The sequence below is a fragment of the Rhyacophila brunnea genome, unplaced genomic scaffold, assembly GCF_057557595.1.
Source record: "Rhyacophila brunnea isolate RB1 unplaced genomic scaffold, BYU_Rbru_1.0 scaffold_12, whole genome shotgun sequence".
NCBI classification, from domain to species: domain Eukaryota; kingdom Metazoa; phylum Arthropoda; class Insecta; order Trichoptera; family Rhyacophilidae; genus Rhyacophila; species Rhyacophila brunnea.
Window position 1 is genome coordinate 93,833 of NW_028232774.1, and position 12,389 is coordinate 106,221.

Below are 12,389 nucleotides of genomic sequence, written 5' to 3' on the forward strand. Positions count from 1 at the left end.
GTGAATACTCTTGCATGAACATTTAGACGTGAAGAAGCTATGTTCGCGTTGGATCCCGCATAATTTGACAATCGCACAAAAAGGCGTGTGTTGATTGGTGCAAGAAAATGCTCAAAATATACGATCAAGGTGCTTCAAAAGACATTTATAAGATTGTTACATGTGATAAATCTTGGATCTATACGTATGAGCCCCAAAGTAAACAGCAGTTGACCGTATGGGTCTTCCAAAATGAGCTGAAACCAACAAAAGTTGCTTGCACTCGAAGCACTTCGAAGCAAATGGTCGCCTGTTTTTTCGGAAAAACGGGCCATGTCGCAACTGTGCCTTTAGAGAATCGTAGAAGTCAATTCTGAATGGTACACAATCATTTATTTGCCAGAATTTTTTGGTGAAATAAGGAAAAGCAACCGTCGGCGTCAAATCACCCTTCATCAAGACAATGCGAGCTCTGACACATCGGCTCAACAAGCGCCTATTAAAACATTAAATTGATGGGTCATCTGTCGTACAGCCCCGATTTGGCACCTAATGATTTCTTTTTATTCCCGACAGTCAAAGATAAATTGCGTGGTCAACGATTTTCTACACCAGAAGAGGCGGTTGATGCATTTAAAAACGTTGTTTTGGAGTTACCTTCTGCAAAGTGGCAAAAATGTTTTCAGATTGGTTCAAACGCATGGAAAAGTGTATAAATTATCATGGAGAATATTTTGAAAAACAATAAAACTGTATTTATAAAAAATTGTTTTTGTTTTTACTTCCCGAAATACAAACGGCTACCCTCGTATGCTTAATGATTAACTAAGAATTAATTATCCCCCTTTTCTCTGGTTATATGTATTAGACAATTAATGATGATTATTTCCAGCCTTTTGGCCAATACGAGTAGTTTATAATCGATACACCACAATACACCGTATTAATGAAAAGTTAAAAGCACGGAATACTGTATATTATGTAATACAAAAATAGGAATGTACAAAACATCAGTCAAATACAAATGCGTTGTATGTGGAAAATAAAAAAAATATCACATAATATTCGAATAGTTAATATTTCTTCCGGGACGAATCGCATGGCTAAATACTGTCAACGGAATAATATGTTAAAGAAAACTCATGGAAAATTACTACCTACTAAAATAATACGGTAAACCCGTTAATTCGAAATCGACAACCGAAAATCGCAAAAAAATCGAATTACAAAATACAAGATGTATGACAAATAAAAAAGGGGTTTCCGTTTCCGATACAATTTCGTTCAGATGGTTATTATAGTTCATTCATTGATTTAGTGGAAATTACTATAAATAGATTTAATGAATATGAATCTTGGTGAATATTTCGATTTACAGTGAATTTTTAATTAATTGTGTTCATATTAACGGGGTTTTACTGTATTACCTAAAGCTTCTCTGTATATAAAAAAAATATTAATAATTGAAAATATATAAAAAGTTTTTTTAAAGAATTTGTCACCTAAAAAGCAAAGTGATGCATGTATATAATCGTGGTCAACGCTAAGTTAGCAATCATTATCAGTCTATATAATTTATATTTTACTATATGTGCCACAATATCAAAATCAGAATTACATAATCAGCTATATTTTGATCAAAAAAAAGTTCACATATATATACGCAATGAATTACAAAAAAAAATTGCTTCTACATATTGGCGAATAAAAGAAACATTTCGATTACACTGACATTGCTTTTTAGGCGATCCGAGTCTATAAAATTTGACACACATGGAATAAATACGCTTCTGGCAAAATTAATAAAATGACAGTTCATTGACAGACGAAAAATTATACAGTGTCCAATGATTTGGCAAACACGTATCACATTGTTTTGTCATGGGAATAATTCACAATGTCGGATGAGTTATGATAAAATCAAAAAAAAAAATATTTTTATTTCGAGATGGTGAAATTACTTTGAATGAGCAGTTTATAAAAAATTAAAATCTATATAATATTTAGGGTTTTTTTTCTTCAAATAATAAATACATAATACTTCCATACTGAATAGTTTTAACCGCTCGATATCAACACTAACATACATATGGGGTTGTTCAATACAAAATGTGATACTTTTTATGTCTGATATGAGGTGCTAAAACCTTCCACCTATTTCTCAATGTTGCCGTTACTCAAAACACACCAAAGATAATAATATACTAATTCATAATTCAATACAACAAAAATGTTATTTGAGCGATTGGCAACACAAGTACCTTGATAATGATTATTATTATTGATTAAAAATATTCATTCGAAAGAAATCATTATTATAACGATAATAATGAAGATGAGAGAAAATAACCTAAATTAAATATTATTTAAATATGATAGTATTATTATTATTATTATATACGTAATATTGATGACTTTTCTCTACCAAAAATAGCATTTCACTAGATATATCTTAGTTAAATCATAATATACTGACATTTTAATTTCAAATTTGGTGTAAAATATTATTGATTATCCATTGTATTCAGTACCGAGGGAATTAAAGAGCAATTATTGAGGAAAGGAGTTTCCGCTTACACGGCGATACATGCCTGGTCACTCCTCCTAGGGAATAAAGAACTTTCATTAACTATTATTTGAGAATGGTTTGAGTAGATATCCTACGAATAGTTTATTGATCCCATTCTGATTCGTCCACACCCTCCATGCTGTCTTGTTCTAATGTCATGTCGATCTCAATTCTAGCCGCCAATGATCGCTGGATCTACAGAAAGAAAAAATATACAGTCACATTAAGAATCAACTAAACAGAGACAGGACAACCGCATTTAATCGGCAGCTCTCGAGGTGCAGTGCAGTGCAAAAATTACTAACCACCTTGTAAGAAAAAGGAGGGAACATGGTTATTAACACGTCCAGTCCTGAAACTGCACCTAGCGCGTTTATACAACATTTCCCCTAGTACGCACACCGCGCCCTCGCTATAACAACACTTGTATGGCACATTATTATCACAGCACAGCTGGAAAGTATAATATACTACGTCAGCACATGATAAATCGTCAGTATATGTTTGATTGTCAAATGGGATGGCAGTTTCGCGATGTTTTAAAATTTCGGCACATAAAGCTGCGTTCACACTCTCTTCTCGTTGAGTATGTAATTAATAATTATCAATATTTAGTCTTTTTTTTAGTTTTATACGTAGTTTTTAGTCGGGAGTTCACCTATTCACCCAATATGGATAAACCTTCGAATTCAAAAAGGGCAAGAATTTCGGAGGATAGTGATAGTGAAAATTCCAATTTTTGTGACAATAGTGACTTTGGTACTGAAACTAGTTTCACAATAACTGACAGTGAATCAGATTTTGAGTCTGAAAGTGATGAGGAGAACACTGGCACCTTTGACATAATACCACCTTCTCAATCATCACCAAGAGACCAACCATCGGCATGCGGACAGGACCATGGTCAGTTGCAAACACAACCTTCTACTTCAGCAACACAAAGCTAGCATTCAACGTCTGAATCCAGACATTGGTCAGATACACAGAAACCAGCCATAAGTATTCCATTTTCGGGGACCCCAGGCATAAAAATTGACAGTGAACGATGATTTCTACAATTTCATCATAAATGAAACAAATGCGTACGCAGTAGAAGTTTTAGGCCATTCGGATGGTGACAAAAGTAGAATTACTCGCTGGAAAGATGTGTCAGTGGGTAAATTCAAAATATGGCTTGGACTATTATATCATATGGGAACCATTAGACTAAGTCGGATAAATGATTATCGGAAGAAGCACTATCTCTTCAATCTAAAAGCTTTCTCTCAATATATGTCACGAGACTGATTTTTGTTGATTCTCCGGACAATGCACTGCTGATACTATTAGTTTAGATAAAATACAGCCACTGCTAAATTTTTTCAACGAAATGATGAATACCATTTATGCGCCCCAAAAACATTTGTCTATTGACGAGTCATTAGTATTGTGGAGAGGAAGACTAGTCATGCGTCAATACATCAAAGGGAAGAAAGCAAAATATGAGATCATATTATATATTATGTTGGGAGAATCAAATGGCCTGGCTTTGAAAATAATCGTTTATGGAGGTGCCGCTGACACGGAGGTAGGTGGAAAAGACCATACCAACAAGGTCGTGAAAAAACTTATGGACGGAAAAACTGGCGCGGGACATTCGCTATATATGGACAATTTTTATAATAGTGTTCCAATTGCGGAAACATTATTAAAGGAAAAGACTTATGTCACCGGAACACTTTGAAGTAATAGAAAGGGCAATCCAACAGAAGTGAAAAATAAGAAACTGAAAACCGGAGAAGCCAACAGTCAATACACAGACAGTAGTATATGTGTGACTAAATGGAAAGATCGCCGAAAGGTATTGATGATTTCCTCAGAGTTTCATGGCGAGTTGATGGAGACGACAAACCGACATGGTAAAGTGGCCAAAAAACTCAAAATGGTCATACAGTATAATAAAAATATGAGTGGTATAGATTTCCACGACCAGATGCTGGCTTATTATCCATGCGAACGGAAGTCAGTTCGATGGTATAAGAAGTTAGGGATACACTTATTTCAGACATTTTTATTGAATGCCTATTGTTTGTATAATGCAAATAGGAACAAAAAAATGTCACTTTATGACTTCAGAATGGGGGTAATTGAAAACTTAGTGGGCCCACCTCCAACCGCACTCATTTAACAACCAACAAATAAAATACATCTTCCGGTATTTTGTGATAAAGACAATCGCGGTAATACAAAAAGAAGGCGATGCAAACATTGCTGGGATATCTATCATACACGCAAAGACTCCATTTACTGCTGTGTTGATTATCCCGATAAACCTGGTTTTTGTCTAGATCAGTGCTTTAGATTATATCATAAGTAATAATGTGATTTAGATGTGAAAGTGTAATTTGTGCCAATCAATTATTTGAACATCCAATACTATATTTTAGTTTTATAATTGTATTTCTCGATTTGTATTTCAACCACAAATAACATTTTCAAAAACTTGAGACACTATGGGCTGTAATGAAATTGAGATAAAGAAAACAAGGTAAGATTACAAATTTATTCAAAAAAATAAATAAAAAAAAGGTTTGTAATATTATGTCATGTGTGAATGCAGCTTTAGTCACTATTTGTGTTCTAGTTTTAACACATATTGCGAGTCATCTATATGGTTTATGAGTCTGCACTTGCCTGTATATTGAAGTTCAATTAGTCATCTGTCATATCCAAATAAGCACGTCGAAATAAATTATAAATTTAATGGAGTTTTAGAGTTTTTAGAGTTAGAAATAGAAAGAACTGTAACTTTCCTCAAACTCAAAAAATTCCAAATTATTCATTAAGAATCGTAACTAAAACACAAAACTTCAAATTTACTAACCTTATATTGTGTACTTATAATAAATTTGACAGGTATCTATAATTTCCAAGCTAAGAGGATCGCAAAATTTCACTTTGATTTTAATGAAAATATCTATAGGTATGTACATACTTATACATTATTATGGTTGAAGTCTATGTGTAAGATAAATCTAACTATGTTGACTAAGCACTTGGCTCTTAGTAAGGTCAATTTAGCGGCGTCATTTATGACTGACCATCACTTGAATGGCCACAAGTCAAACAAAGAGTAAAATAACCAACCTCATCTTGTTTAGCTTTGGTGATACCGGCCATGTCGGGGTTCCATCCCAGCCTGTTGAAGGGCTGGTTGCCGGAGAAGCCTGAAGGTTTGGTTGCAGGAGCTGTAGCACTCGCTGGAGACTGGGCTACCGGGTTCACAGATGCCGATACTAAACACAATAATTAAACTTTAAGAAGCACAATAGTATATTGTGTTACATGAAAAGGCAGACTTCCGAAAATAGCGATGACGTATGTGACACGACTGCTACAGAAGACACTACACTACACAACGAAGTTGTTGATAATGTCTAAGCTGTATTTAACGTATTCCACAACAGATTGGAAGTGTTAACTTACAGGTATCCATTCCAGGTGGTTTCAGAGATATAAGTCTTGGAGCTTTGTCGATTCCTTTGAACCATTCAGCCGATGTAACAGTCGGCTCCCAACTGACACGAGTCGGCGGGAACAAATCATCTTGGAACAGTTCACTCTGAAAATAGTCACATGTCACAACTGAATATTATTCAGTAACATTTTCTGCGTTTTGCATAAAAACGAATTGATGGGTTAGTCAGTGTACAGATGTTATCCAGTTTTTACTAAAATTAATGTACACAGATCACCTGTCTGCATCACACCCATACAGTACTACGAGGGTGGGTCAATAAGTCCTTAGAAAAGCCGACAGGTGGCGCGACTAGTACTGCAAGCGGTTTGTTTTCATGCAGCGGCACTACCGATTCAGTATGCTGCGAAGTTTCAATCAGATTGGTCGGGTTGTTGTGTGTTTCTCGTACATTTAAAAAAAAATTTGCTTGTGGAAAATGGAAAAATGGAAAATGGAGAAAATTGAGTTTAGAATTGTTATTAAACATTTTAATATAAAAGGGTTAACAGCAAAGGAAATAAAAAATGAGTTGGATTTAGTTCACGGCATATCTGCTCCTTCACTTGCAACTATTTATAACTGGTTAAATGAATTTAAACGTGGTCGTACATCAACAAAGGATGAACCACGCTCAGGACGTCCTGTAGAGGTGACTACACCAGAAATGATCAATAAAATCCACGATATGGTGTTAAGTGACCGAAGATTAAAGTTGAGTGAGATAATTGAGGTTACAGGGATCTCAAAAGGTAGCGTCATTTCTATTTTACATGACAAATTGGGCATGAAAAATATTTCTGCAAGATGGGTGCCGCGTTTGCTCACAGTCGACAATAAACGCAGTAGGGTGGTGGCCTCTAAAGCCCTGTTGTCGCTCATGCAACGCAATCCGGATGAATTTTTTCGTCGCTTTGTGACTGTAGATGAAACATGGATACACCACTATACTCCCGAGACGAAAGAACAGTCAAAGCAGTAGATTGCGAAGGCAAACCATGTCCAAAGAAGGCGAAAACCGTAAAATCAGCTGGTAAGGTTATGGCTACTGTATTTTGGGATGCACGTGAAATTATTTTCGTTGACTATTTGGAAAAAGGAAAAACAATAACAGGGGATTATTTTGCATCTTTATTGGACCAGCTAAAAAACAAAATTGAAGAAAAACGGCCTCATTTAAACAGGAAAAAAATCCTCTTTCATCAGGACAATGCCCGTGTTCACACATGTTTACGATCAATGGCTAAAATTGAAGAATTGAAGTTCGAATTGGTCGACCACCCACCGTATTCGCCAGATTTAGCCCCCAGTGACTTTTTCCTTTTCCCAAACTTAAAAAAATGGCTAAGTGGACAACGTTTTTTTTCAAATGAAGAAGTCATCGATCGGACAAATGCTTATTTTGAGGACCTTCCGAAAACTTATTTTTCTGACGGTTTAAAAAAAATTGAGAAACGTCTAACCAAGTGTATTGAGCTCCAAGGAAATTATGTTGAGAAATAAAAAAAAAATACAAAAATAAAACCTGTTTTAATGCTTTTTTCTAAGGAATTATTGACCCACCCTCGTACCTCGTTGGGAGGACTGGAAATCAAAAAAAACTCGATATTATATTATACGATAATTTCATAGCCTTGTCATAATTTTAATATTATATAAATTATAAAGCCTACATTTTCGTGTAAGAAGGTTTTTCTGGAATTTTTTTGATCTTAACCCGATCCCCGCGTAGCGTCATCAACAAAAAATAGTTTCGTCTGCGGGCATATTTTCGTAATGTTAATATTACCCGTACCGTAATAAATACATCAGTTAAAAATTATCGGTCTGACTTTTATTACCCCCAAATCCATTAAGTTTGCGTCGAGACACTTAAGAATAACAATAAAGGCCTTGTGGAATCATATAAACTCGAACAAATATCTCTATACAAAAAACTTACCGATACGCAAATCCACCATTTTGTCCGAAGCTAATCGGCCGGGACCACTGCGCCGACCCTCTTTTGGTATCGCGTTACAACTTCACACTCGTAAATCAGTCACTTATTTTAACCTTTGCCATTAGAAAATACATTAATTATTCAATACCGTGACACTTTAAAAATAATACTTAAAACTTAACTGCATTTAAAAAAAAAAGGATAACACGAATTTAAAAATGTTTTGAACTATGGTAAATTTTATAACATGGATCTAAACATAACGTGACTTGGCACGTTGAACACATAAAACGGGATAATTTGTATAGTTTTTTTGCCTTTTTTGAATTGCCACAGACATGGCATCTTCTGCGCGGCTTGTCATTTTTGGGTGTTGGAGGAATGTGCACTGGCAAATGGTCTGTAGCGGATTTTGGTAATAAACGTACCGGATTGTCACTACTTGATGCCGTGGGCCTATGGGGTTGTACAGTTTTTACACCAAATTTTTCCACAAGTTGTTTAATCACACATAATTGATATTCGGCCAATGATTTTTTGCTACCTGTTACAAATTTGAATAAATAATAAGCATTTAATAAATATAAGTCAATTATGTGGAAAGCCACCTTCTTGTACCACTTAATAGACTTTCTCATGCACGAAAGACTACTGAGCATCATATCCACTTTGTCCACCGTCCCCATATTTTTGTTGTAGTCCAACACACACTTAGGCTTCATGATGGGGTCCCCTGTCCTAAAATTAGTTTTTCCCGTTGGTCCAAACGAGTCATCATGGAGCGTGGTTAACATATGGACATCCCTCCTATCGTGCCATTTAAGGGCCAATAATGGGCTTTTTGATTTGGCTTCCGTTTCTCCCTTTTTCAAACTTTTAAAGCTTGGCATCTCCTTCCGGTTCTTCCTAACCGTGCCACAAGCATTAGTTTTATTATCGTGGAGGAATTTAAAAAGGGCTGGACTGGAATACCAATTATCACACCATAAGGTGTGGCCTTTTCCGATATAGTCATTTAATAGTGTCGTTACCACTGCAGCAGATATACCCAAATTTTGGTCGTCCACTATATCTGTACCATCGCCACAATATATAATGAAATCAATTATATAGCTGGTCATGACATCGCACAATACAAACATTTTTATCCCAAAACGGTGCCGTTTTGACGGGATAAATTGTTTAAATATTAGCCTGCCCTTAAAAACAATGATGCTTTCGTCAATACACAAGTTTTGGTGCGGGAGCATTGTCTCTCTAAAAATTTTGCGGGTGTGCTCCAGAAGTAAACGTATTTTGACCAGCCTATCTGTGGTGGTCACATTCGAATCACAAAAATGAAGCATCTGCAGGATTATTTGGTACCGATCTCTTGGCATAATTTTACCAAAAATATCAGCATGGAGGTACGGATCGGTGCTCCAATGCTCCTCGATCGTAGTATGCTTATTTCTGGTCATCAGCAAAGAGACAGCAAAAAATGTGTCGAGTTCCGGCACTGATGTATCGGTCCAGTTATGTGACCGCGATTTCGGTCCCAGGGCAGATGTAGTGTAAACATGTGAAAAAAAATTGTTCGTTTGTGTCACTATCTCCGACATTATATTATTATTAAGAAAATGTTCGAAAAAATCGCATTCAGAAGAGGTTTCACTGAGAACGTTTGATGTTACGCCGGATTGAAAGTTATCGAATTCATGAACTATTGGAATATGTGGCCCGGTTCTCCAAGTACGTAAAAATGCAATTGGCTCGTCTGAGTCCGTATCCGAGTCATGATCACTTTCAAATTGGGCCAATTCCTCTTCAGACATAACATAGTCAGAGTCCAATTCCTCATTCATGATTTCCGCCGGACCAATATTCACCTCCGCCATTGTAAAGTTTTTCCACAAATATTATTTATAAATTATAACCAAAAAACCCGTAAACAGTTTTAAAAAGTTTTTATACGGAACATAACAATAAACGCAAGTCAAACACAAATAATTAACGCACACACTATAGTCAGTTTTTAATTTCACAATTTACAATCGTACATAACGATCGTAATACATGTAAAATCGAATCAAAGAAAAGTTTTTTTTTTGCCGATAAACGCTAGACTCAGCCACGAATAATTAAACGCACACAAAATAGTCAGTTTTTAATTTCACAGTTCAAAATCGTAATAGTTATTATAAGTTTGACTCGAAAAACAGTGTATCAAAACTTGAATCATAAAGATCGAAAAATAAACGCTATCGGCGCAAAGTCCGTTCGTGTTGACGCGGAGTTGGCTACTGCGCTTGCGTAACATAAAGGCGGTCATGTTTAATTGAGTTCAGTCGGGCGATGTTTTGCGATAGTTTGAAGGGGTTCAAAGAAATGGTGTGTATGAACTTAAACAAATTATTTTTGACAAACCTATCGAGATGGCAGTACGAACACGAATCAGAGCATTTTTCAATACAAAAATCAATACTATGCGCGAAGTATTTCCTACTTTATCGACATTTCAATTTTCGATCTCAACTGGTGCGACATCCGCCCAGTATAAGAGCTTATGTAAAAAACAACAGATGTCCCATCCGCGGCGATCGGGTTAATAGATATCGTTGGTATCTGAGCATATTGTGGGAAAACAGTTAATAAAAGAGTGAAGAAACGTACCTTAATTCTGGGCACAGCGAAGCTGAGAGGTTCAATCGTAGCATTCGTCAGACGGAAACCTTTGGCGAATTCGACTATTTCGACAGCACACTTTCTTTTGGGGAGGAACGAGAGTCCTTGGTGGAGTGAGGCGCAGCGATGGTGGGATAAGGCGCACAGATGCGGTGCTTCTCCAGTCACTTCAAAGCAGTAGATCGTCGAATCACCCTACATTTAAATAATAATTCATCGCGTTATACCTATTATGACCAACATAACAATGCATCAGTAAGGAATGTGAACTCATGTATTGTTATAATTGTGATTGGATGTGACCAAACATAACCATTATGATTTTAAAATATGTTTTTTTTGGGATTATTTTAAGAAAAAAGTTTCACATAATTTTCATAGGTGCCAGTAACGACGTTTTGATTATGGTTAATGGTTAAAAAAAACAAAATGGCTTTGTTATTTTTCGAACACTGTTTGCGCTACCACTACATGACAACATGTGTTAGAATAATGTAATGTAGTACATAAATTTATTCTGTCATTGTTTTTGGGGTGAGAAGAACGAGCCTTGTATTTAACTGTGTACAGTAAAACATCGTTAAAAAGAACACAAAAGTCCCTTGAACATTATTTACATATAAAACCATACCTTTAATTCGAATTTCGTAATTCGAAATTATTTCTGAGTCCTGGCATATAAAAATATTCAGTAAATCGTAATAAAGTACACTATTTCATGAGCCAGTCATTGAAAATTGTGACAGACTTTTCGTAAAACATCACAAATTAGTTATTGTAAGGTAATAAAAATAATCCTGACATTTTATGACCCATTAACACAAACGGAACTGGAAATTTGGTAGGCACATCTATGATCATAAACAATATTGATTAAAATCAAAAAGAAATTTTAATTTTCATATTTTTCCCCCATACATTTCATAATTCGTAATTCGATTTTTTTTTCGATTTACGGTCCCGTGAAATACGTATTAATGAGGTTTTACTGTACTGTCTCAAACACCTCATACGAGGGTAGTCCCAGAAGTACCCGACCTGATGTATAGATAGTAGATCATTATTTTGACAAATTTAAATAAAAATAGATTTTATAAATCAAATATTTCTTAAAAAATATATTGGACTGTATATAACTAACATCATAAAATGATAGCTTAAACAATTATTAAGTAATTTCAACTTTAAAAAAAATTAAAATATGATTAAAATTGTTTGATTTTCATCGTGTCCTGCATCCTGTAACACCGGAGCCAAATTGGCGTCGATAGGGCGCGATGGGTTAATAATGGCAATACTCACTCTTCCAGTGACGAACAAGGTGGAGCTATCTTCATCATAAAACGGAATCAAAATGGCTGGAGAGACATCCAAACCGACAGTGTTTAGAGGAGCAGAGAGGTCTGATGCGTTAAACAGCATTATTTGACGTTCAGAAACTCTGCAAGAAAAAAAGATACATGCATATTTTTATACATCATAATATAAATTTGATATGGATTTTTAATGTCAACAGAGATTGAACTTACTATAATAGAGGGAGTATTATGAGCTCTTTGTATTACAACACATTATGGTAATTCTGAAGAAAATGATTTTTTCATCTTCTGTCAAAAGCTGTCTGCATCGAAGAAAAATATCGTCACCGTTCAGGTAAAAGTCACCAACCATGAAAATGGCAGTTTTGAGTTAAGTATATCATCCGAAGCGTAAAATTATGTTCGTTAAGATGCAAAAGT

General features: G+C 35.3%; 1 protein-coding gene across 3 annotated transcripts in view; it reads right to left on the bottom strand.

Moving 5' to 3' along the window:
- Positions 1–2,472: 2,472 nt before the first annotated feature.
- Positions 2,473–12,389, bottom strand: part of pod1 (coronin) — a 47,855-nt gene continuing 37,938 nt past the window's right edge. For 2 of the 3 annotated variants that reach the window (XM_085960582.1, XM_085960583.1), the window contains exons 17-21: positions 11,953–12,091; positions 10,639–10,845; positions 6,014–6,149; positions 5,675–5,823; positions 2,473–2,743 (exon numbers count right to left, since the gene is read on the bottom strand). In XM_085960582.1, coding sequence (XP_085816708.1) covers positions 2,651–2,743; positions 5,675–5,823; positions 6,014–6,149; positions 10,639–10,845; positions 11,953–12,091 — 724 coding nt within the window. In that variant the 3' untranslated portion in view covers positions 2,473–2,650. The remainder of the gene's footprint in view (positions 2,744–5,674; positions 5,824–6,013; positions 6,150–10,638; positions 10,846–11,952; positions 12,092–12,389) is intronic. The other variant, XM_085960584.1, reaches the window with a different exon arrangement.